This window comes from Capra hircus, chromosome 1, assembly GCF_001704415.2.
Source record: "Capra hircus breed San Clemente chromosome 1, ASM170441v1, whole genome shotgun sequence".
Taxonomy (NCBI): domain Eukaryota; kingdom Metazoa; phylum Chordata; class Mammalia; order Artiodactyla; family Bovidae; genus Capra; species Capra hircus.
The window spans coordinates 34,808,632-34,833,775 of NC_030808.1; the positions used below are offsets into that span (position 1 = coordinate 34,808,632).

The 25,144-nt window shown below is 38.0% G+C and overlaps 1 protein-coding gene and 1 long non-coding RNA gene across 2 annotated transcripts in view; both read left to right on the top strand.

Moving 5' to 3' along the window:
• Positions 2,622-3,874, top strand: HTR1F (5-hydroxytryptamine receptor 1F). The gene has a single exon (XM_005674795.2). The coding sequence runs from the start codon at positions 2,622-2,624 to the stop codon at positions 3,720-3,722; it is 1,101 nt and encodes a 366-aa protein (XP_005674852.2). The 3' UTR covers positions 3,723-3,874.
• The window catches only part of LOC102188976, a 29,508-nt gene continuing 21,828 nt past the window's right edge, over positions 17,465-25,144 (top strand). Inside the window, exon 1 of the long non-coding RNA XR_309712.2 lies at positions 17,465-17,601. This is a non-coding gene — a long non-coding RNA (uncharacterized LOC102188976). The remainder of the gene's footprint in view (positions 17,602-25,144) is intronic.

The window sequence follows — 25,144 nt, forward strand, 5'->3', positions numbered from 1 at the left end:
CTATTTAGTCGGTGATGCCATCAAACAATTTCATCCTCTGTTGTCCCCTTCTCCTCCTGCCTTCAATCTTTCCCAGCATCAGGGTCTTTTCCAATTAGTTGGTTCTTCGCATCAGGTGGCCAAAGTATTGGAATTTCAGCTTCAACATCAGTCCTTCCAATGCATATTCAGGACTGATTTCCTTTAAGATGTACTGGTTGTATCTCCTTCCAGGCCAAGGGACTCTCAAGAACCTTCTCCAACACCACAGTTCAAAACCATCAATTCTTCTGCACTCAGCTTTCTTTATAGTCCAACTCTCACATCCATACATGACTACTGGAAAACCATAACCTTGACTAGAGGAACTTGTTGGCAAAGTAATGTCTCTGCTTTTTTAATATGTTGGTCATAGCTTTTCTTTAAGGAGCAGGCGTCTTTAAATTTCATGGCTGCAGTCACCAGACTTACTGAGTCTCAAACTCAGAGGGAAGGACCCAATAACTCCTGTTTGAAAAGCCCTCAGGATGACTCTGAGGCAAACTAAATTCCAGAACCACTGGTTTAGCATTTCTAAGGAGGTTGTAGCCTCCATTCTTTATCTGGAGTTGTCTTAGTTGCCCTTTAGAAATGGTTAAGTGTTGATATAAGTAATTTAGATATACATACAACTCTTTTTCAGTTACCTACTGACAACTATTAATATTTATTTTATGAGTAGTAGGTATTCAGATTTCTTCTGCCATTCAATTTGCTTGGGAGCAAGCCACCAGCACCTACCTTCAATGAATATGAGAAAAGGGAAATTAAATTTAGTACTGATAAACACAAGTAGGAAATTAAAATATGATGCACTCCAAGTTTTTATAGTATGTATATATACATACACACACTCCATAAGAAGCATTTGATGTAAAAATATTAAGTATTTTGATTGTTCTATCAGTTCCAATAAGTGAAACATAACCATTTTAAAGTAAAAAGAAGGAAGATAGAGATACAACAATAGTTATAACTACAAGAATAAAGTTTCAGGTTTCCATCTTTTCTTTGTCTTTTCCAAAGATGTGGTTTGTTACTAAAGAATTGTTAAAGAAAGAGAGAAGGGCTGATGCAAAAAAAAAAAAAAAAAGATTAATCTTATTTCATTACACTCTAATTGCTCTTATTTGACTTGCAATTACATAACAGCTTGGAGAAGGCAATGGCAACCCACTCCAGAAAAGCCTGGTAGGCTGCATGCAGTCCATGGGGTCGCTGGGAGTCGGACATGACTGAGCGACTTCACTTTTCACTTTCATGCATTGGAGAAGGAAATGGCAACCCACTCCAGTGTTCTTGCCTGGAGAATCCTAGGGACGGCGGAGCCTCGGGGGCTGCCGTCTATGGAGTCGCACAGAGTCGGACACGACTGACGCGACTTAGCAGCAGCAGCAACAGCATGAACTGAAATAAAAATTATAAGCTGAGTTTGTAGGGTTCCTTTTCAAAAATAAGGTTATAAGTAAGGTCTTGTAAAGAATAATTTCATTTCAGAGTGCATGCCATTATGAGTTTTTCTTATTGGCAAGTTCACCTTGTTCAGTATTTTCTTTAGGTCATATATGTCCTTGTAATAATGGGCAGTGTTGTGTGGTTATTTGGTTCCAACCAGTTTTATTTTGTCCCTTTAAATCAAATTAACTGCTTATATCCACAAAGTCTACTAAACACTGTGACATTTTCCTAATTTCATAAAATGATCATGGAATGCCAGAAATACACTAAAAATATTTTATTCTTGCTTATTTTACTTTTTTATAACCTTTATATCCTGACATAACATACACTGAAACTTCCTTTAGTCTCCACAAGCCCAATGATAATGTTCTCAACATAACTTTGAGCTAAGTACAAAGTTGCTTATGATTTTGAATACTGCTTTTAAAATATTTTCTTGTATTACATTATATAGTACACAAATATATACTAATGAAATGTGCTTTTAAAGTTTTTCTGTAGACAAAGAGAAAAACATAGCTAATATTAATAAGGATTTTTTTAATTTTTTAATTGAAGGATAATTGCTTTACAGAATTTTGTTGTTTTTTGTCAAACCTCAACATGAATCAGCCATAAGTATACACATATCCCCTCCGTTTCGAACCTCCCTCCCATCTCCCTCCCCGTCTCACCCCTCTAGGTTGACACACCCATACAACAAATTCTCATTGGCTATCTATTTTACATATGGTAATGTAATTTTCCATGTTACTCTTTCCATACATCTCACCCTCTCCTCCCGCAAGATTAATAAAGATTTTAAATACAATTTTATAATAGAGATTTTACTAATAGATTAATTGACTCATAAAAATTGTTTTATTTGAGCCCTATTCTAAGAAACATTTTTAAAGTTATTGTTTGTTACTGTTGCCTTTGGATTTCCTAAATTAAATGAAAAGAAAAAGAAAATTGCAAGCTCAACTCCATTTTTTAAATCGATAGAGTATTCTGAGAAAGTGTACATGTATATTTAAAAACAAACAAGCAGTGTTCAGCAAGGAAGAGAAAAATCTTTGAAACCTTCTCTGAACTGAACTGTTTTCCCCTCTTCTGTTACAGGTATCAACAGCTTTATTAATCTTCTAAAACAACAAAAAATGGATTTCTTGAATTCATCTGATCAAAACTTGACCTCAGAAGAACTGTTAAACAGAATGCCATCCAAAATTCTGGTTTCCTTCATTCTCTCTGGACTGGCACTGATGACAACCACCATTAACTCACTTGTGATTGCTGCAATTATTGTTACCCGAAAGCTGCACCACCCAGCCAACTACTTAATTTGCTCCCTTGCAGTCACAGATTTCCTTGTAGCCGTTCTGGTGATGCCTTTCAGCATTGTGTATATTGTGAGAGAGAGCTGGATTATGGGACAAGTGGTCTGTGACATCTGGCTGAGCGTTGACATTACATGCTGTACATGTTCCATCTTGCATCTCTCTGCTATAGCTTTGGATCGGTACCGGGCAATCACTGATGCTGTTGAGTATGCCAGGAAAAGGACTCCCAAGCATGCTGGCATTATGATTACCATAGTTTGGATTATATCTATTTTTATCTCTATGCCTCCTCTATTCTGGAGGCACCAAGGAACTAGTCAAGAGGATGAGTGCATCATCAAACACGACCACATCGTTTCCACTATTTACTCAACATTTGGAGCTTTCTACATCCCATTAACATTGATTTTGATCCTCTATTACAAAATATATAAGGCAGCAAAGACGTTATATCACAAGAGGCAAGCAAGTAGGATTGCCAAGGAGGAAATGAATGGCCAAGTCCTTTTGGAGAGTGGTGAAAAAAGCTCTAGACTAGTCTCCACACCGTACATGCTAGAAAAGTCTTTATATGATCCATCAACGGACTTTGATAAAATTCATAGCACAGTGAAAAGTCCCAGGTCTGAATTCAGGCATGAGAGATCTTGGAGAAGGCAAAAGATCTCAGGCACAAGAGAACGCAAAGCAGCCACTACCCTGGGATTAATTTTGGGTGCATTTGTAATATGTTGGCTTCCTTTCTTTGTAAAAGAATTGGTTGTTAATGTCTGTGAAAAGTGTAAGATTTCTGAAGAAATGTCAAATTTTTTGACATGGCTTGGATATCTCAATTCCCTTATAAACCCACTGATTTATACAATCTTTAATGAAGACTTCAAGAAAGCATTCCAAAAACTTGTGCGATGTCGATGTTAGTTCAAAGAAGTTTATCATGAAAAGGTTGGGATTCTATTGAGGTGAAGTAACCAAATGAATGTTAAATAAAACATTTAAAATTTTAGAAGGAATTAAAGCTGCTAAGATGATATTAATATATATTTTAATAGCAATGTGCATATACAATGTACTGATTTAAAGACATTTTTGACCATCATTCTAGAGTATGTGAAATTAGAAAATAATTTTTGTTTGTAAACAATATTTTGCCTATGCAAAGTCCCTAACAAGCTAACTGGAAAAATATATATTATTAATAACTGATTTTTCAGGTTTATGTCTTATAACAGTTATAGAAGAATTTTCTATTAACAACATACTTCCATCCATAATTTCTATATAATCCTATTGCTTTATTATATGATCTTATTTTTTTATAGGAAAGATTAAATTCACCACAAAGCACACATTTCTCCTACCGAACCCTTGTCCCCTCTCCATCTTACCCTGGGCAAAAGAGGTAGGGGAGAGCTAAAAAAGACTTAGTATGACAGGAGGAGATGTGAAAGTCAGAGGGTGATACTGTCTTTGTATTTAGATAGTAAAGAGTAATCATAAAATGAGTTAGGTACTGCAGAATAATTCTGGATATTGAACTGTGAATATTTAACATATTCTTTTTGTTTAATATGAACTCCTAGAAGAATACTTTCTTAATCATACATTATCAACATTTGAAATCAAAGCCTTACCTTTAGTAGAAATAACTCAGGGAGGGTCAAGGGGGAGATGTTCCAAGTTTGTCATGTTTAGGAATCAGATTGAAGGCACTTAGTAACCCTACGTTACTTGTCATAGATATTATATGCCTGTCTTTTTAAAAATATGACATATTTCATTTCTGTCAATGTTAATAAGCTCAGCTGCCAACTAAAACGTCTGTGGTACTTTGCACTTTAGCAGATATTTCCTTTTTGTTAGAATGTGATAGAAATTCTTAGAACTTTCCACTGACTTCAAAAAAATCTCTATAGTTTTCCAGTTGATAGAAATGAACAAGCAAAGATTCACATTATATTAATTATATATTAAATGTATACATCTCCTAATTAGTCCACTTCACAAGTTCGGTGAGCCAAAACAATTTCATAAGTTTATCTACCATATTTATACAGGGATTTGAAAACAAAAGAACCATGCTTCTGAGAAGATTTCATTTCATTTGAACCAGCAAGGTTATATGCTACCTTTTAATCTACCATCAAGCAAAATAATTTGAAAACAATAATACATTCCCTTTTGTTCTAAGATGCACCTTTATGTATATTGTTAATATTCTTTCCCAGTCATGTGATTCAGAGTACCTAATTTTTTTGTGTATCAATGACATGTTCCTCTCAATCTAAGTATTTACAGAATTTTAATTTTGTATAAGGCATTGAGATGTACTATATAGAAAATACAAGAAATAATACACCATTTCTTGCTTTAAAATGTTTATAATCTAAAAAGTGAGAAAAGAAAAAACAAAGATTGGCATGGAAGTTGTTTATATTCTTATGATAATTCAAAGGAAAAACTGCATCTGGTTGAGAAAAATCAAGAAAGTTTTATAAAGAATTTATCCAAAATGAATATCAAAGAAACCACCTTGAGCACAAGATATGGAAGAGCATACTTCAGGTGGTGGCAAGATAAAGATTTCAGACTGCATCCTGGAAGTATTTACTGGGACATGCTCATAAAATAACAATGAGTTTGGCAGCTATTTAGAATGCAGAAGAAGAGATTAAAAGAGAAATTGGTCGTTATTGTGACTGATTTTGAATGTTAGAAAAAGAAATCTACAGCCAGTTTGGTTGCTGTCTGTCAGTGAGTGGTCATGGATGCTTTTTAGCAGAAATATTACAAGTTTAAGGCAATTTTAAAAAATCTGAATGATTTAAGCAGAGAGAGTACATAATAACTTTTTGTTAGAAAGCAATCATTAATGTGAACAAGAGGTGATAATGTCCTGAACTTGATTCCGACATTGGGGAACATAAAGGAAGAAACAGAAGAGAGATATGGAGGCAGAATATGTTAACAACAAATATGGACAGACAGACATGAGTCACTGAGATAACTTGTTCTCAACAGAAATGAGGAACTCACGAGAAGGGGCCTATTAGTGCAGTGATGACTTCTCTTTTGGGTACAACCAGCACACAAGGACTCTCGCCTGGAAAATCCCATGGGCGGAGGAGCCTGATAGGCTGCAGTCCATGGGGTTGTGAAGAGTCAGACACGACTGAGCGACTCCACTTTCACTTTTCACTTTCATGCATTGGAGAAGGAAATGGCAACCCACTCCAGTGTTCTTGCCTGGAGAATCCCAGGGACAGTGAAGCCTGGTGGCCTGCCATCTATGGGGTCACACAGAGTCAGACACGACTGAAGCGACTTAGCAGCAGCAAACACACAGAGACGTGTGAAAGCCTACAGGTGCCTTCTGAGCAGTCTGGCCCAGGCAAAACTGATGAGATTCATCTAGAGCTCTCGGTGCCTCTTTTATCCTCTTCTCTTTATTTCCCAGTGTGTTGTGTTGACAGTCAAAGCCTGCTTGAGACCCTGTCATCCCCTGGTTATTTCTTTTTCTCCTTCTCACCAAACTTTGATTCTATTATTTATTTATTCAAAGACCTTGCTAAAGCTAAAATAATCTGTTAATTTCTTTACATCCACCTCAGAAATTTATATATTAGAGAACTCTGCCATAAGGGTGGTATCATCTGCATATCTGAGGTTATTGATATTTCTCCCGGCAATCTTGATTCCAGCTTGTGCTTCTTCCAGCCCAGCGTTTCTCATGATGTCTCTGCATATAAGTTAAATAAGCAGGGTGACAATGTACAGCCTTGACGTACTCCTTTTCCTATTTGGAACCAGTCTGTTGTTCCATGTCCAGTTCTAACTGTTGCTTCTGACCAGCATACAGGTTTCTCAAGAGGCAGGTCAGGTGGTCTGGTATTCCCATCTCTTTCAGAATTTTCCACAGTTTATTGTGACCCACACAGTCAAAATCTTTGGCCTTGTCAATACAGCAGAAATAGATGGTTTTCTGGAACTCTCTTGCTTTTTCGATGATCCAGCGGATGCTGGCAATTTGATTTATGGTTCCTCTGCCTTTTCTAAAACCAGCTTGAACATCTGGAAGTTCACAGTTCACGTATTGCTGAAGCCTGGCTTGGAGAATTTTGAGCATTACATTACTAGCATATGAGATGAGTGCAATTGTGTGGTAGTTTGATCATTCTTTGGCATTGCCTTTCCTTCAGATTGGAATGAAAACTGACCTTTTCCAGTCCTGTGGCCACTGCTGAGTTTTCCAAATTTGCTGGCATATTGAGTGCAGCACTTTCACAGCATCATCCTTCAGGATTTGAAATAGCTCCACTGGAATTCCGTCACCTCCACTAGCTTTGTTCATAGTGATGCTTTCTAAGGCCCACTTGACTTCACATTCTAGGATGTCTGGCTCTAGGTGAATGATCACACCATCGTGATTATATTGGTCGTGAAGATCTTTTTTGTACAGTTCTTCTGTGTATTCTTGCCACCTCTTCTTAATATTTTCTTCTTCTGTTAAGTCCAGACCATTTCTGTCCTTTATCGAGCCCATCTTTGCATGAAATATTCCCTTGATATCTCTGATTTTCTTGACGAGATCTCTAGTCTTTCCCATTGTATTTTCTCTATTTCTTTGCACTGATCGCTGAAGAAGGCTTTCTTTTCTCTCCTTCCTATTCTTTGGAACTCTGCATTCAGATGCTTATATCTTTACTTTTCTCCTTTGCTTTTTGCTTCGCTTCTTTTCACAGCTATTTGTAAGGCCTCCCCAGACAGCCATTTTGCTTTTTTGCGTTTCTTTTCCATGGGGATGGCCTTGATCCGTATCTCCTGTACAGTGTCACAAACCTCCATCCATAGTTCATCAGGCACTCTATCTATCAGATCTAGTCCCTTAAATCTATTTCTCACTTCCACTGTATAATCATAAGGGATTTGATTTAGGTCATACCTAATAGTATAGTGGTTTTCCCTACTTTCTTCAATTTAAGTCCGAATTTGATGAAAGTGAAAGAGGAGAGTGAAAAAGTTGGCTTAAAGCTCAACATTTAGAAAACTAAGATCATGGCATCTGGTCCCATCACTTCATGGGAAATGGATGGGGAAACAGTGTCAGACTTTATTTTTTTGGACTTTAAAATCACTGCAGATGGTGATTGCAGCCATGAAATTAAAAGACACTTACTCCTTGGAAGGAAAGTTATGACCCACCTTGATAGCATATTCAAAAGCAGAGACATTACTTTGCCAACAAATGTCCTTCTAGTCAAGGCTATGATTTTTCCAGTGGTTGTGTATGGATGTGAGAGTTGGACTGTGAAGAAAGCTGAGTGCTGAAGTATGGATGCTTTTGAATTGTGGTGTTGGAGAAGACTCTTGAGAGTCCCTTGGACTGCAAGGAGATCCAACCAGTCCATTCTAAAGGAGATCAGTCCTGGGTGTTCTTTGGAAGGACTGATGCTAAAGCTGAAACTCCAATATTTTGGCCACCTCATGCAAAGAGTTGACTCATTGGAAAAGACCCTGGTGCTAGGAGGGATTGGGGGCTGGAGGAGAAGGGGACAACAGAGGATGAGATGGCTGGATGGCATCACTGACTCAATGGACATGAGTTTGGGTGAACTCCGGGAGTTGGTGATGGACAGGGAGGCCTGGTTGCTGCAGTTCATGGGGTTGCAAAGAGTCGACATGACTGAGCAACTGAACTGAACTGAATTAGGGAATTCTAAGAGATAAAGCCCATCCACCCAAAGGACAAATTTTCAAGCAGGGTGACGCTCACCCATATTCACGTACTACCTTCTCTGAGTTGGACTAAAGCTCAAATCTAGGAAAACAGTATTAGAAATAACAGGGAATTAGAAGTTTATTTCTATGTGTTTGAAATATTTTTTTTATTCCAAGGGGATCACAACACGTTACAGTAATTATTATTCCATCTACATGTTTCCCCCACATGAAGATGTAGATCATACCATTCCTCATAAACTAATATGAGTGATTTCTCTTTAATGTCTTTAAACAGTAGGTATGTAGGGGCTAATAACCTGTAATTTGCCCTTTAAAAAATTGTATGAAGAACAGATTGCATATAACATAGTATGCTTCTCTGAATACCTAGGATTTATTCTCTCAATGAAAATTTTCCAAGGTACTAAAAGCTGATGATTTCTCCTGAAGAAAATTAAGTTTCACACCCATAACAAATATAATGATATAATAATGCATATATTTAACTATAAGGTAGAAGAAAATAGTATCAACCCAGGTATTGAACCCACATCTTTTATGTTTCCTGCCTTGACAGGTGGGTTCTTTACCACTAGTGCACCTGGGAAGCCCAATAAATGTCACAGAAAATGGTTAAATATGATCTAATGAAGGTTAAGTTCCTGCTACAATTTTAAATATATCAGCACCAGAAAAGTAAGAGGAAGATTATTGTTCTAATATTTCTAAATATTTAATATTTCCATATATCTAATATCTTCTAAATATTTGCAAATGAAGGATGTGTAAATGGCAAGGTCAAAACACCAAAGAAAGATAGGAAGCCAAGCTACAGAGTACTAAATCAACCAAAACATTTGGCATCAGTTCAGTTCAGTTCAGTCGCGTCCAACTCTTTGCAACCCCATGAATCACAGCACGCCAGGCCTCCTTGTCCTTCACCAACTCCCAGAGTTCACCCAGATTCATGTCCATTGAGTCAGTGATGCATAGCCATGTACAAATCATGTTTGAAAATTCACTTCTGTTTATGAAACATGGTCTGTTTTGGAGGGTTGGTATGAGAATATGTGTCCCTCCTCCTTAATTGTTTTTTTGTTTCACAATAGATGCCCCCACCCCCCACCACCACTCAGAGTCAAATCCATAGCATAAACAGGTACTGGCAGTTGATGGGTCAGCCCCTGTATAGGATGCATTTCCATTCTGAATCTCTAAAAACAATCTTCATTTTTCTGGTGAACTTGATTCACCTCCACTCCTACTTCAGACCCCTCCCCTATGCTCTAGGTTATGCTAGTTTCCTATTTCCAAGTGAAGAAAAGCTTCTTTTGGACTCACTTCCAAATTCTTCTAGCCTTTCCAAATTTTAAAGTTCCTTTGTAAAGCATAATCCCCATATTCACAGGCTCAATCTTTTTTAAAAAAATTTATTATTTATTAATTTTTTAATTTGCATTATTGTATTGGTTTAGCCATACATCAACATGAACCTGCCATGGATACTAACGCATATATATGGAATTTAGAAAGATGGAAACAATAACCCTGTATGCAAGACAGCAAAAGAGACACAGATGTATAGAATAGTCTTTTGGACTCTGTGGGAGAGGGAGAGGGTGGGATGATTTGGGAGAATGGCATTGAAACATGTATACTATCATATAAGGAATGAATCACCAGTCTAGGTTGATGCAGGATACAGGATGCTTGGGGCTGGTGCCCGTGTACAGCCTCAATCTTAATCTTAATCTTAAGAGTTTAACTCTTTAACTCTGTATCAAGAGTTTCATGTCAAAAAGAAATAGAGAAAAACTGGAAACCAGTTACTAGGACATTTGCTCCAGCAAATATCATGAATGTGGGAGTGGGTATTTGCTTCCTACTGACATGCTTTCCTCTACCTCATGGAGTGAACAGCTTCTTCGTGAATTTACACAAGACCTTTTTTGACTTGTGGTCAGAAAATCAAGTTTACTGTATTGCAGTAGAAAGGAAACTTGAAGGATTTTTCCTTAATATATTTTAAAGTCCCTCAAAAATAATCCTGCTCAATTGAAAATGTGTCCACATAAAACTTTTAGAAAATGTGTTTCTAATACCCTCCTAATATCTAAAGTGATTATATTTAGACCTTTATTTTGCCAGAAAGTAGTTCCAAAGGCAAGTTAATATTTCTGTCATGAAAAAAGTAATATTTTCTTATGACACTGATAATTTCATGGTATCGTGAATCAATATGCTTTCCTCTATCACTTAAATGAGAAACTTGTTGAGAGAAATATTTTCCAACATCGTCATAAATCTGCACAAAACATGATAGTGCTCGAAATCTGCCTGAGAAAGATAAAATTTTTTCAAAGAATTTGCACTCCCTGATTAGTCCAGAAATGATAAATCCTGAAGAAAAAATGTATATTATTTTGATTAAAAAGAAATTTTGTCAAACAAGCCTTTCAGTAAAGTTCAAGTTTAGTCATAGTTCCAATTTCTATCATCGAGTGTTTCTAGGTCTGCAAGGACAGTAAAATGATCTTACTGGTTTATGAAGATACAGCAAAACCTGTTATGTCTTTTTTCTTATGCTGTCCAATAAACTTTTCATTATATCCTGTTAATGATCCTAAATCATATGTAATTAACATTCATTCCTAAAATTATAATTACTATATCATTATATTTTATTTTGCATCATTAATTGTTATATAATTATAATTGCACTATATTACTAGGTCTTGCTGCCTTTGAGTTTACCCTGTCCCAACTCTTATTAATAAAATAAAATTTACTCATCCACATCCCTCCATACACACACACTTTGAAAATTTCTTCTTTGTGTTAGTTGGCCTGGCTAGGATTTGAGTGGATCTGGGACCCTAGTAGTGCATGTGTGTGATTTTGCAGATGTTAAGAAGGACTGAGGGCTTCCCCTGTGGCTCTGTTGGTAAAGAATCTAGCCACAATGCAGAAGACCTGGATTCGATCCCTGGGTTGGAAAGACCACCTGGAGAAGGGAAAGGCTCCCCGCTCCAGGATTCTGGCCTGGAGAATTCCATGGACTGTATAGTCCATGGGGTCACAAAGAGTCGGACACAACTGAGCAACTTTCACTTCACTTCACTTCACTTCTTCAAGAAGGACTAAACTGGAAAAAAATAATTTTCTTAGCACAGCACACTACTGAACTTAGAGAAAGGAGGGTCGAGTTTCAGCAGAAAGCAAGAGGAGTCTTTAAATTTGAGATTTTAAAAACCAGTGTGCAGAAGAATCACCTGAGATGCTGGCTACAAAGGCAGATTCCAAAGACTCTCAGTTGGTGAGTTCTGAGTGGAGACCCAGAATCTGAGTTTCAGCAGGGTTTTCCAGCTATTCTAATGAAGATGGAGCTAGGAGTTTTTTCAGAGACCATTGCTTGAAAGCTCCCAGCTAGCTAGTTAAGTATTTTATAGGATATAGTTGGTGGCACTAGTGGGAAAGAACCCACCTGTCAATACAGGAGACGTAAGAGATGTGGGTTCAATCTCTGGGTCAGGAAGATCCCCTGGAGGAGGGCATGGTAGCCCACTACAGTATTCTTGCCTGAAGAATCCCATGGACAGAGGAGCCTGGCAGGCTACAGTCCACAGGGTCACAAAGAGTTGGAAACGACTGAGCACACACACATATACACGGTTACAGTGACTGGGCGCTTCCCAGGTGGCACAGTGGTAAAGAACCCATCTGTCAGTGGAGGAGACAAGAGAGGCAGGCTTGATCCCTGGGTCAGGAAGATTACCCTGGAGGAGGAAATGGCATCCCACTCTAGTATTCTTGCCTAGAAAATTCCACGGACAGAGGAGTCTGGCAGGCTGCAGTCCATGGGGTCACGAAGAGTCAGGTATGACCGAGTGCACACATGTGCACGCGCACACACACACACATATTTATAACTGAAAATGAAATTTTGCCACCATTTTTTTAGGTCCAGTCAGAATTGCTACTATATGAAAAGTGCCTAATGCAAAACTGAACAGAATTAAAAACCAGCATTGCTAAGTGGATTCTAAAGCACTCAATTAAACAAATTATTTATCAATATATTATTTAAACTTTCTACGACAAAGAATGGAAGCTTTTCATCCAGTAGCAAATAACAATTTAAAGGCGTCAAATAGTCTCTAGATTTCCCAGCAAGAATACTGGAGTGGGTAGCCATTTCCTCCTCCAGGGTATCTTCCTGACCCACAGATCGAACCTGTGTCTCCTGGGTCTCCTGCATTGCAGGTGGATTCTTTACCACTGAGCCACCCAGATTTGAAACCAGAAAAGTCTAAAAGGGAGTCCTGATTCTGCTAATCATTGACTTGATGTTGAGCAAGTTTTGGTGGCTCAGAGGTTAAAGCATCTGCCTCCAATGCAGGAGACCCGGGTTCAGTTCCTGGATTGGGGAGATCCCCTGGAGAAGGAAATGGCACCTCACTCCAGTACTCTTGCCTGGAGAATCCCATGGACAGAGGAGCCTGGTAGACTACAGTCCGCGGGGTCGCAAAGAGTAAGACACGACTGAGCGACTTCACTTCAAGTTTTATCTATCCTGCTTGCCTCAAATTTGAGTTGAAAGACTAAGGAAGTAGAGTGAGATAAAGCAAACACCCTTGAAAAACACTAATGGACCACAAAATGTAAATTAGCATTATCATTATTCTCTATGGTAGGTCTGGAATGAGTCAGAGCACACCACAGGGAACCTGGTGTTCTGGATTATGCACTGCTTCATCTGTATCTGGAGAGAAGTGAGTAACTGATGGCCTCCTGCTTCTCGCTCTCCCTGGGCACTCTGTCCTTAGTAGAGCAATAACTCTCAACAACCACATCTGCAGCCACAGGAAAGCCACCCTGCTGTGCACTGAGCAGTCTCTTCCTTGCTGTATCCTGCCATCCCTATTACTAAAGCCTGGCACTATGGAATCCTGGTTAGCTTTCTTGAAGGATACAATATAATCCTTCTATGCTATTAAAATCAGAACTGCAATTATTCCAGCATGGATTTCTTCTATTGATATAGCCAAGGTGATTTCCCATATGTTTCAGGATTAGGGGTTTAGTTTAATCCTTTAACTACTAAAGGGTTTTCATATTTGAAGACAGCATTTAACATGAGAACTCTTCTTCTGAAATGAGAACTTTTAAGTTGATGAAAATAGGACTGGAGGCTTAATTTTTTTTTGACTGAGTAAGAAAAAAACACTACTAATTTATATAAAAATATTAAATTTAAAGCAACTATTCAATAATGTTTCCCTATTGTTTATTACATTGCATTAGACTCTCTGGCTTGGTCCTAGTACTAGGGCCTTAATATTACTAACAAAAGATAACCACTCTCTAGAGGACCTTATTCCTCACTATCTTGTCTCACCCCAACATGTGCTGTCTTCTCCACCTGGTCCTTCTCTTCACTGTGCCCTCAGTGTGTCTTGTTCATTCTCCTCTCAATTGCTCTCAGTATTTTTTCCTTTCCATGTGAAGTGCCCTCCACTTCCCCCGCTGATGCAATTTATATTTCAGAGCACAGATTAAATTCCACTTCCTCTGTGAAACTAAATTTGTACTCCTTTTCAATACTGTAAGCACACAATATGGTCTTCAATAATTCCTTATTTGTTTTTCATATCATTAATTTCTCCACTAGTGTTTGGTATTTATACTAACTAGAAAGAGTAATGCAAGTTACTTAAGGGACATATGTTTATTTCTTTATATTCCTTCCATACTTATCACAAATATTTTTGAATACTGATCTCCTTCTCTAAGTAGGCCTGGTACATTCCATTGTGTCCTAGTAACTAGAAATTTTCACAGTTGATTTATCTTTATTCCTAAATTTACTAAAAAGGAATACCAGTCACTTATTATCAAAAAAGAAACTGAGAAGTAATGTGTGTTTTGCTAGAAATAGAATGCTAATTCTTGTTTTTCAATGATTAGAGAGCATCTTACTGATCATGAAAGACATGAAATTCATAGAACATTAAATTCTGGCAATATCTATGCATTATGAAAAATTTGCTGTTTGGTAATTATACATTGTAAACCATATATGCACTATATAAAACTGCTTTAAACTGTCTATTCTAAAGACAGTATTTTAACTGCTATTCTAAAACAGATATAAATACTTAGTCATATTAAAACTCAGCTATTGGTTTCCTGCCCACCTGACATGAATATCTCTTCTTCCTACTCCTTGCCCAGCCTCAGTCCCCTTCTGCTCTAAAATGTGTATGCGAATGAAAAGAGGATGGCATTTTAGAGTAGGAAATATCTCTGCAGTGAAGTAGAAGATACAATATGTTCTCCGGTTCAAAGGAATAGTTCTTACTTCCTGGGGAATTCTGGAAATGACTGTATATTTTTAAAAGCCAGAGAAACATTTCTTAACAGTTTCACTTATCCCAAGCATCTTAAAAGAGATAATAAGTAATTGGGGCCTGTATGCACCTCACTTTGGCCACCTCATGCGAAGAGTTGACTCATTGGAAAAGACTCTGATGCTGGGAGGGATTGGGGGCAGAAGGAGAAGGGGATGACAGAGGATGAGATGGCTGGATGGCATCACCGACTCAACAGACATGCGTTTGGGTGAACTCCGGGAGTTGGTGATAGACAGAGAGGCCTGGCGTGCTGTAATTCATGGGGTCGCAAAGAGTCAGACACGACTGAGCAACTGAACTGAACTGAATGCACCTCACTATCTCATATTATGATGGTACAGGCACTTTTAGGCTGACTAGACACAGAAATGTCAACTCTTTAAAACTGCCCAGCTCTACAACAAGTCCTTGAGAATCAACTCCAATGGAGGGGAACACAGTGTGTTAACTCTGGATGCCCTACTGAACTTCCCTTTTTCTCCAAGGGTCCATCTTCATCCACAAACTCAGGTTCTAGTTACATACTCCTAAAGAAGGGAATAAAAGGTGAATTGTGAGTTCATATTTTTGTCTATTTTCATTTATGGTGATCTTTCAAAGTATAGAACCCCAACCCAGCAATAACTTTAAACTTGATTTTCTTTTCTGTTATCTTCCTATTAATCTTAAAGTTTAAATACAATCTATTCTACTTGCCATACTTACACAAAAATAACTCCAATTATAAATGCACTCATGCTTTAGGAATCTTCTGTCCTTTTCCCTGTTCTTATAATATGTCATAAGCAAAACATCTAGTGGCTCAAGTTGGATAATTGACTTCTTATGTTTGTATTTTCCACTGAGTAATAATCAATGAACTAGAATTGTATATGTATACTGTTAAATCTGAGCCAAAACTTTAAATGTGTTTTTCTCAAATCTTCCCATGATGAAAAATAATATATAGTGGTTACTATCTTTAGTTAAAAAAAAAGAAAACCACTTACATTTAACAGTTTTAGTAGCAACTGCCCAAACTCTAGAAAATGTTCAAACATGAATTCTGAAGTCTATGAAATATGAGTCTGCTCAGTTTGCTGCTATTAAAAGGGTAATAAAAAGACATATATTCTGGAATTTGATGTTGCTTAGCCCCCAAACATAGTAAAATGTGAAATAAACCATATCGTTCAAATAATGTGTTGACTTTCACTTTATCATTTTAGAACATCCTATAGCATTCTATTTAAAAACGACAGAAGCGACTTAGCAGCAGCAATCGCAGACTTACGGAATTAGGAGTGAGGAGTAAAAAAGGACAGTCAAGCTGTATTTTATTAAAAAAACAATTATCAGTTAAATTATTTGCACATTGGTATTTGACAACTATTGCTTTAAAGACTTTAAACTTTATCCCTAATTAAATCAAATGAAAACAAATGTTCATACCTGCACCCTAGCACTTTAGATTCCCAAAGAAATGCTGGATTAGAACCAAGATTTGGTATTAACTCTATCAAAAATTGTCCCATATCTTTTATGAAAGTGTTACTAAAGACACTGTCAATGTAATACAGCTGATCACTTATGTTTAACATATTTGAATAAAGTTTTATGACAAAAAAATAAAAATAAAAACTACAAAGGAAGAGTCAAAATATGAAGCAGACATGGATTTTAAGTGTTCAAATGTTTTCCCACAGTGCTTATGGAAGACTGAGCTATAAAATGAGTCTCCTTTGACAATATAACCTACAATAACTTCACTTCTGGTCCTTCGGTTAGTTCAAAGAATTCACATTATCATTTGTAAAATTCTGTTTAGTGTAAAGACAATTCCTTTTATTTTCTTAAATTAAAAAAAATCAGTAAAAAGTAGTTACTGATATGTTGTTACTAAACAACATTCAAGAGCAAATGAAAAAGGACAGGAATTTTCTTCATTCCTACAATGAGTTCTAATTTTTGAGTTCCTAAGAAGAGTTGTGACTGTAATCACGTTGTATGTATGTGTTAGATTTTTGAGATACAGCTTGTTTCACCTTTTCCCTCTCAAAATAAATCTTAATAGAGACGAAGTGAAAACAACGTTGGCACTTATGAGGACAGGAAGAAAAGGTTACAGTGCTGATTAAATAAAACCTGTTTGCTCATATTCCATACAGAAAGGTATATATTCACTAGTTATTAAAACTATATTAGAAGGAAATAATAAGGAAAAAACAAACATCTGCACCTATTCTCAAATCTTTGTACTTAGGTAACCGTACTTCCTGGAGAGATGTGAGTTGTTTGATTACATTTGGTTCTTCGTTCCTCCCTCTCTTCCGCATTCTCCATCCTTCTCCTTCTTTAGATTACACCATCAATTTAGTATACTCAGCTGCGATTTATACGGTGGAACTTTCGAGAGTCTCGGAGCCTCGCTTGCTGCAGTGTTAATCGAAACCTGCAGCCAGCACTGGAGACGAGCCCACAGCCACTCCTGCCCCCTTGTGTTCGCCGGAGGCCTCGGTCTCATTCCGGAAGTTCGAGGGCTTGGAGTTTGGAGCATGCGCAGTCACAGGAGCCCGCGAGTTCGTGAGTACCGAGACGTCTGCGCTCCGTGTCAGCTACTGGGTTCGTGCAGACCTAACTTGACTGTAAAAGATTGGCGAGTTTACTTCAGACTACTCAGCTTGCTGGTAATGATTTTTTTGCCACAGCGGTGGATCTCCTTGATGAGTCTTTAGAGCAGACTTTGTCTCGTACTTTGTCAGCCTGAATCAGCTGAATTTAACTTTGTGGGGACAGCGCAATCGGAATACCACGTTTGCCTGTTTAAACATACAGATGCTCATATGACATCTTGACACTGGTCTTAAAAGATCTTGCGGGTGTCAACTGAAATAAAATCGAACCGTTCAAATAAAGTAGAGCCGTTCCAACTGACCAACAAAAAGCCTGGATTTCTCTATATACTTTTCCAAGTATTTATGGAAAGAATAAGACAAACTATTTCTTAGAGATAAGGTAGAGAATGAGATTTGGATAAATTTCCTCCTGGGGGGGGGGGGGGACCTGCCATATAACTTTAAAGATGTTTTTCCATCATCTTTTCTTTTTTCTTTAAACGTGAAAGTCGCTCAGTCGTGTCTGACTCTTTTCCACCCTAAGGACTGTAGCCAGCCAGGCTCCTTTGTCCATGGGATTCCCCAGGCAAGAGTGCTGGAGTGGGTAGCCATTCCCTTCTCCAGGGGATCTTTCCAACCCAGGGATCGAACCCAGGTCTTCCGCATTGCAGGTGGATTCTTTACCATCTGAGCTCAGGGAAGCCCTTTTTTTCTTTAAGGAATCTACAATTTAACTGTAGTGGATCTTAAATTCGGATTTAAGTTGACCTCTTTGCGGTTCATTGGAGTTCCTGCTTCTAATACTTGTTTTCTTTCACCAATTGTGAAAAGTTCTCAGTCAGTATCTTGAAATATAGTCCCTACCTCATGCTCACTCCTCCCCGCCTCCTCTTCATTCTCTTCCTTGTGGAATTCCAGTTAGATATCTATTAGGCCATCTTATTCTGTCCTTCGTGTCTCTTTCATATTTTTCTACTTCTTTGTATCTCTGGACTTCAGTTACAGACAATTTGCTGTAAACCATCCATGGAATTTTAAATTTCTATTAATTTTTCATTTCTAGAAGTCTTGGGTTTTTAAATATGTATTCTTTACGCATGACTTTCATGCCTTTTATATTTTGGACATTTTAAACAAATTGATTTTTATTTTTTCTGACAATTCCTGTATCTGAAGATTCTTGAGCCTTAATATTTATGGTGCCTTGTTTCCATATGTGTTCACTGACATTTTTTCTTTTTACCTCAGGCTCTCATTTTTATTTGAACTTGATCTGTGAAAATTCTTTGAAGCTTGGGACGCAGGTGGATTCCTCCATGGGAGGATTAGCGTTTGTTTCCATGAGACATCTGTGGGCATTACAGTGCTATATCAATTCAAACTAAACTACCTGTTGACTGGAGGAGTTTTGTGTGTGTGTGTGTGTGTGTGTGTGTGTGTGTATTTCATAACACCATGTGATCTGTGTTCAGAATACAATATTAAATGGAAGTCAGATTGTGATTATGAATTTTCAGAAGTCCTTTTTTCACCTCCAGTCAGAATTAAGATGTTCATGTTTCAAGATGGGCAATTTTCCTTTTTTCTCCCCCAAGTTCCAGATTGGTATCAGTGTATAGTTCTAGTTCATTTTTAAACTGAGAGTATAACACTTCGGGGGTCTAGTGTCATTTAAAAGGGAGACTCCTAATATAATCCCTAATTTGAGTGGAGTGTGATCTTTGTCTCTTATCCCTGAAACCTTAAAAATTAATGCCTCAAATCATCTGAGCTCAGCAATGCCATTAAGGCAAAAAGCAATCTCAGTGCTTTACTTACCTTTTGGAGTTCCTGCCTTTAACTCATTTTTAGCCTTAGTGTTAGCTTTCTTGGTTAATACTTGCATACATTTAAGATTTTTAAGGATAGTTTTGCTCAGCATTTAGGGCCAGTCTGATACTTAGTACATTGTGTTTCTGGTATTATGATTTATTGGTAACATCTACAATTATACATCAGTGTTCAGATTGTTTTATCTCTGGATGTCTTTTTAACCTTTTAATTTTGTCTTAATTTTGGCTGTTCTTTTATTGGATTATTTCTTGATATTATGTTATTGCATAGCATAAAGCATTGGGCACTCTGTTTTTCAATATGCTTACTTCCAGACTTTTGCTTTTGATGAACTATGTCTCTCTTCCTTTTTTCCTCCCTTTCTTCTATTTTCCCCTCCAGCCCTCCGTTCCATTTTTTCTCTTCTTTTTTGCTCTATCATAGTTCTGTAATTGCCATGTGATTTATCTTGGCCACATTTCTCATCAGATACCACTACCCAGCTGAACATAGTGTAGATTTTCCTTAAATCACTTCCCGTCTTTCCTGTACCCGGTTGGTCTTTCTTTCAAGCTTAAAGGCATGCAGAGATGGCAGAGGTGCAGGCCATGTGTGTGTGGACGGCAGGGGTGGAGCCCTGCTGTGGATGAGTGTTACCCTTGCTGTAGACCTGGCATCTGAGTTCTTTTCAGAGATTCTGTTGTGAGAGAATTCTTGGGTTGGCTGTCATTCCAACATCGTACAGTTCCGTTCAAGATATTCAGCTTATCAGCCCTTCTTATCACTAATGAATTTTCGACTTAGGTTTTATTTTTATGCGTCTCTCCTTCATTTTTCTCAGGGATGCCTACTTAACTCCTCTGTGTATGTATTTCTAAATTAAATGACATTAATGAGAACTTGCAAAATACTCTAAACTCATTTTTCATGGTAATTCTTCTGGGAGATGAAGGGAAGGTTAAGAGATGTAATACAACATGACAGCATTTTCTTTGTCTGTCTTTGACCCCATTTCTTTATGGCATTAGATTATGATTCTTTGTCTTGTTGCTGCTGTTAAGTTTTATCCTCCCCTCTTTTGTAGGTTTTTTTGTTGTTGTTATTTATTTGATTATTGATTTAGATATTGGGGAATCTTGCTTCATTCCACTGTCTTTAGCCAAGTAAACGTTACTTTAAAAATTGTTGCTCAGTTGCTAAGTTTGTGTCCAACTGTTTGCAACCTCATGGACAGCAGCATGCCAAGCTCCCCTGTCCCTCACCATCTCCCAGAGTTTTCTCAGATTCATGTCCATTGAATCAGTGATGCTATCTAGCCATCTCATCCTCTGCCACCCGCTTCTCCTTTTGCCTTCTATCCCTCTCAGCATCAAGGTCTTTTCCAATGAGTTGGGTCTTCGCATCAGGTGGCCAAAGCATTGGAGCTTCAGCTTCAGCCTCAGTCCTTCCAATGAATATTCGTTGTTGATTTCTTTTAAAGCTGACTGATTTGATCTTGCTGTTCAAGGGACTGTCAATAGTCTTCTCCAGCACCACAGTTCAAAAGCATCAGTTATTTAGTGCTCAGACTTCTTTATGGTCCAACTCTCACATCTCTGCATGACTACTGAAAAAAACCATAGCTTTGACTATACAGACCTTTGTCAGCAATGTGATATCTCTGCTTTTAATACCCTGTCTAGGTTGGTTGTAGCTTTCCTTCCAAGGAGCAAACATCTTTTAATTTTATGGCTGCAGTCACTGTTCGTAGTGATTTTGGAGCCCTGCAATACAAATTATTCTTTTTATTAATGGCTTTATTTGAGATACTTAGGTTTTAATAATATATGTCTGTTAAAGATTTGTGCATTCTAGATAAATTGTCACTACCCCTAGAAGAAGACACAAGCAGAGATACAGGAAAATTATTTTTGTTGGAGGGAGTATAATTCTGGGTGCCTGGCATATGTGATATTCTACAGGGAGAGCCAAAGTACAGTAAGTCCTGGTTGTCTGCAAGAAAGATCTAGAAGTACCAGAGGAATAAGTGCTAAACATAGGTTTGACTGCTTCTTTTTTACTAACAAGCAACCAAGCACTTATTTTTACTTAAACAAAAAAACCACAAAAAACTCCCTTACATAAATGAAATCTTTTGGTGTTGACTTCAAACAACGTGAACTAGCCCTCATGCTTTGTTGCTAATCAACTTCTCCTGCAAGCGTATTTGCTGCCCTCTGCAGGTTGACTTAAAACTTACAGGTAACATTGGAATTCTGGAAAAAGCAACCCCCCCTCCCCCCGCCCCCATATTCCAGTACAGATGTATATTCCTGAACTTGAACCAAGAATGCTCATGAAATCTTACAAAGTATTTCTGTTTCTGCTACCTAGATGCCATATGACTTGGAACTATTACTTGTTAGATGACTGAGAAATGGAGACCTCTTTTGAGTTTAGTATTAAAAAAAGGTAGAAATTAAATGTTGATTTGGGTTTGATTTTTAAATCACAGTGTAGTTCAACCTAGAGGTCCATATATGAAATATTTCTTGATGTTATTTTTTCCCCTGCATTTTCTTTTGCTAGTTGACCCTCCCTCATTCAAGGAAATTTCTCTGGAATAAATGTTAAATATTGGCCTTCAGGTGATGCAAATGTAACATATAGCATTAGAAGAGAATATTTGTCTGATTTAGTCCCCAGTGATTAAACTGCAAATTATGGGGTAGAAAATCCAAAATGTATTGAGGGGACTCTGAGAGTGAAAGGTTTTTGCATCTACTTTCCAGTATGACCCTGAGCAGCTGAGTTCCCACAGAATTAGCTACTCTAGAAAAGTACAGTAGCAGTCTCTTACATATAGGTGTGTGGGGGCAGAAATGGGACTGTCACAGGCCCAGGGAGCATCCTAGAGCCACTGGTAGCATGAGAGTTCTTTTGAAAGACCCTAGATGTAGACGTGAGAGAGAGAAGCAGCCGCCTTGCAGGGGCCCTAGGGGTACAGGAAGACACTACAGAAGATCAGATCTTGGCTGCAATCACATCTTAATATTGATGCCATGATGGAAAGAGGGTGTCAGAGTACCTTATAATGTGAGTTACATTTCAAAGATTACAACGTGGCATTGACACAGACCGAGCAAGAGAAGTAGATGTACTTTCCCAAACAGGAAGAAAGAGGGATGTGAAGGGCAGATTCTGAATTTGAGTAAAGCACGAAATACTCAGAAATCCCTGGAGCAATAGAGTTTACTGGAAATTAAGCTTTATTCTTCAGAAGAATGGGTTCTTAAGATAGAGTGCTCATCGAAATACAAGAAAAATAAAGTTAACATGGGTTTTCACACCAGCATTTGTGATTAGAAAGATTTAAGTGAAGTTTCTGAAAGAGGGTGAAAGACTCAATGGCCTATATGGGAAAAGAATCTTAAAAAGAGTGGATATATGTACATGTGTAACTGCTTCTCTTCGCTGTACACCTGAAACCAACATTGACACGACATTGTAAATAAACTATACTCCAATAAAAATTTTTAAAATAAGAGAGTGAAAGATTCACTGAAAGAGAGTGAAAAATTCAAATGAAGGTTTTGAATAAATCTCTGCGCCTGTGGGACTTGGCATTTGTCCCTCCTTCACTAGCATTAGTCTTTGTTCACATTCGGTGTCCAAAGTTTCTCTTTATGTTGCCTACCTTTAGCCCCTATCTTAGTTTGGAGAACTTTCCCCAACTCAAACAAAAAACAGCAGCAGGAAGACAGGTATTATCAGTTTTGCTTATCATTTGTCTCCACTGCCTAGAATGGTTGCTAGCTTATGGTACATGCTTAATCAGTTTAGTTCAGTCGCTCAGTTGTATCTGACTCTTTGTGACCCCATGGACGCAGCACACCAGGCTTCTTCCCTGTCCATTACCAACTCCTGGAGCTTACTCAAACTCATGTCCATTGAGTTGATGATGCCATCCAACCATCTCATACTCTGTTGTCCCCTTCTCCTCCCACCTTCAATCTTTCCCAGCATCAGGGTCTTTTCCAGTGAGTCAGTTCTTCTTGTCTGGTGACCAAAGTAATAAATAATTATTAAAGTGAAATAATTTTTTAATTAGATGACTAAAGCTCAGATGAGAAACAGTATTTTGTGAGACAAAATTAAGGCAAAATACTTCTTTCACCTTTTCCTTCTCATTAATAGACAATGAGTAAGTTTTATGGATACTTGGTGTGTGGCAGTTCCTAGGATGTAATTTGGAAATTATAAGAGATTTCACCATGTGTCAACACAAAGGGCTGGCAGATTTTATCTTTTCTTAGAATTCTATTTTAAATGTTACAATTTACTATTTTCTGGGTGACCTTTTAATCATCCATCTCTGCAGCTTCATATTACTAGAAAGAGTGGAAAAGGGATCAGAGATGTATTCATAAAACAAAAAAGAGGAGAACAAGTTCCAAATTAGCTTAGTATTTCAAACAAACATTGTTGTTTGCTGCCCCTTACTGGTAAGATAATAAAATTGCTAAATTACATTTTAAAAGTATAGTTGTTGGCATTGAAATCCGATTTTATAGGAAATAGCTCTTTTATCACACGCACACACACAAAATTACACAAGTGAATTGTCTCAAATACTGAGTAGCATATGGGATGAGTCACTTAATTGAAAGCAGTTTTCTGGGCTTCAGTTTGGATAATTGTGGAGAAAAGTTAAGTAGGGAAAAGTACTAAAACAAGCCTCATGTGTGAGGTGCTCTCCCTTGCTTGAAAGTTATCATTGGCAACAAATACAGTCAGTTAGCTTCCTTGAAGTGATAGTCTTATTTTTGAGAAAATATGTGTCTGGTGCCTACATCTAGATAACCGGGGTTGTCTTCCAGTCACGAGCAGCAGCTAATTCAGATTGCAGTGGAAACCAGAGCCCAAGCTCTTTCATCACGATAACCATCATAATACATCATCATTCAGCAAAAGTTTTTTGTGCACACTTTCCATGTTATCACACAGAAGTTAGCAGCAGGACTGAACTTCCAGGAGAACACAGCACAGAGCCCAGAGGGCTCTCAGAGCGAAGGGGGTTGGGCTTCTGACACAGAGCCAGCAGTTCTGCCCTCGTCCCTGTTAATGGTTAATGAGCCCAGGGATTCTGAGCAATGTTCTACCTTCAGTGCCAGGTTGGCTCTCCATGGAGGACTTTAATTTGGGCATGAAATGGCCATGGAGGTGATCCAGAACTGTAGATTAACAACTGAATCTGTGGTTTCCTCTGGTATATCATCAGGAAACCCCATATCTCCAGGGGCTGGGTTGAGATATGCAGCCCCGAACAGTGTACAGAAAGGACCTAATTCTTAATAAACAGGTAAAAAGATTATGGGTATGAAGACAATGCTAAAAATCTAGTCTAAAAAAACAAGACAAGGTTGAAAATAGAAAGCGAATAATGAAGGCAGAAGTCAGGATAGGAGAGAGCAGACAAAAAGAGGAAGCAACTGAAAAAACACTTTGTGCAAAAGCTAAAGAAATAAAAGCCTCCATCAGCACAAGAGTTCCAGCAATCACCCCTTTATGGTAACTGGTATGTGATATGGGGCTTAAAGGCAGCTCCAGAAAGGAATTATGCAGGGCTGGAACCGACAGCTAGGTGGGAGACAAGTACCTGAAGCCGAAAGTAAACAGGATCAGAAAAAGTGGCCCCAGGAAGGGATCTAATAGTCAGAAGGTAATTCCAGGTAGAGATGCGTCCTCCCCTGTCTCTCTCTGTCCTCTGACCTTCTCAGTGAGCTACTGGAAAGAATAATGCTGTCTCCTCTTGCTCATTTTC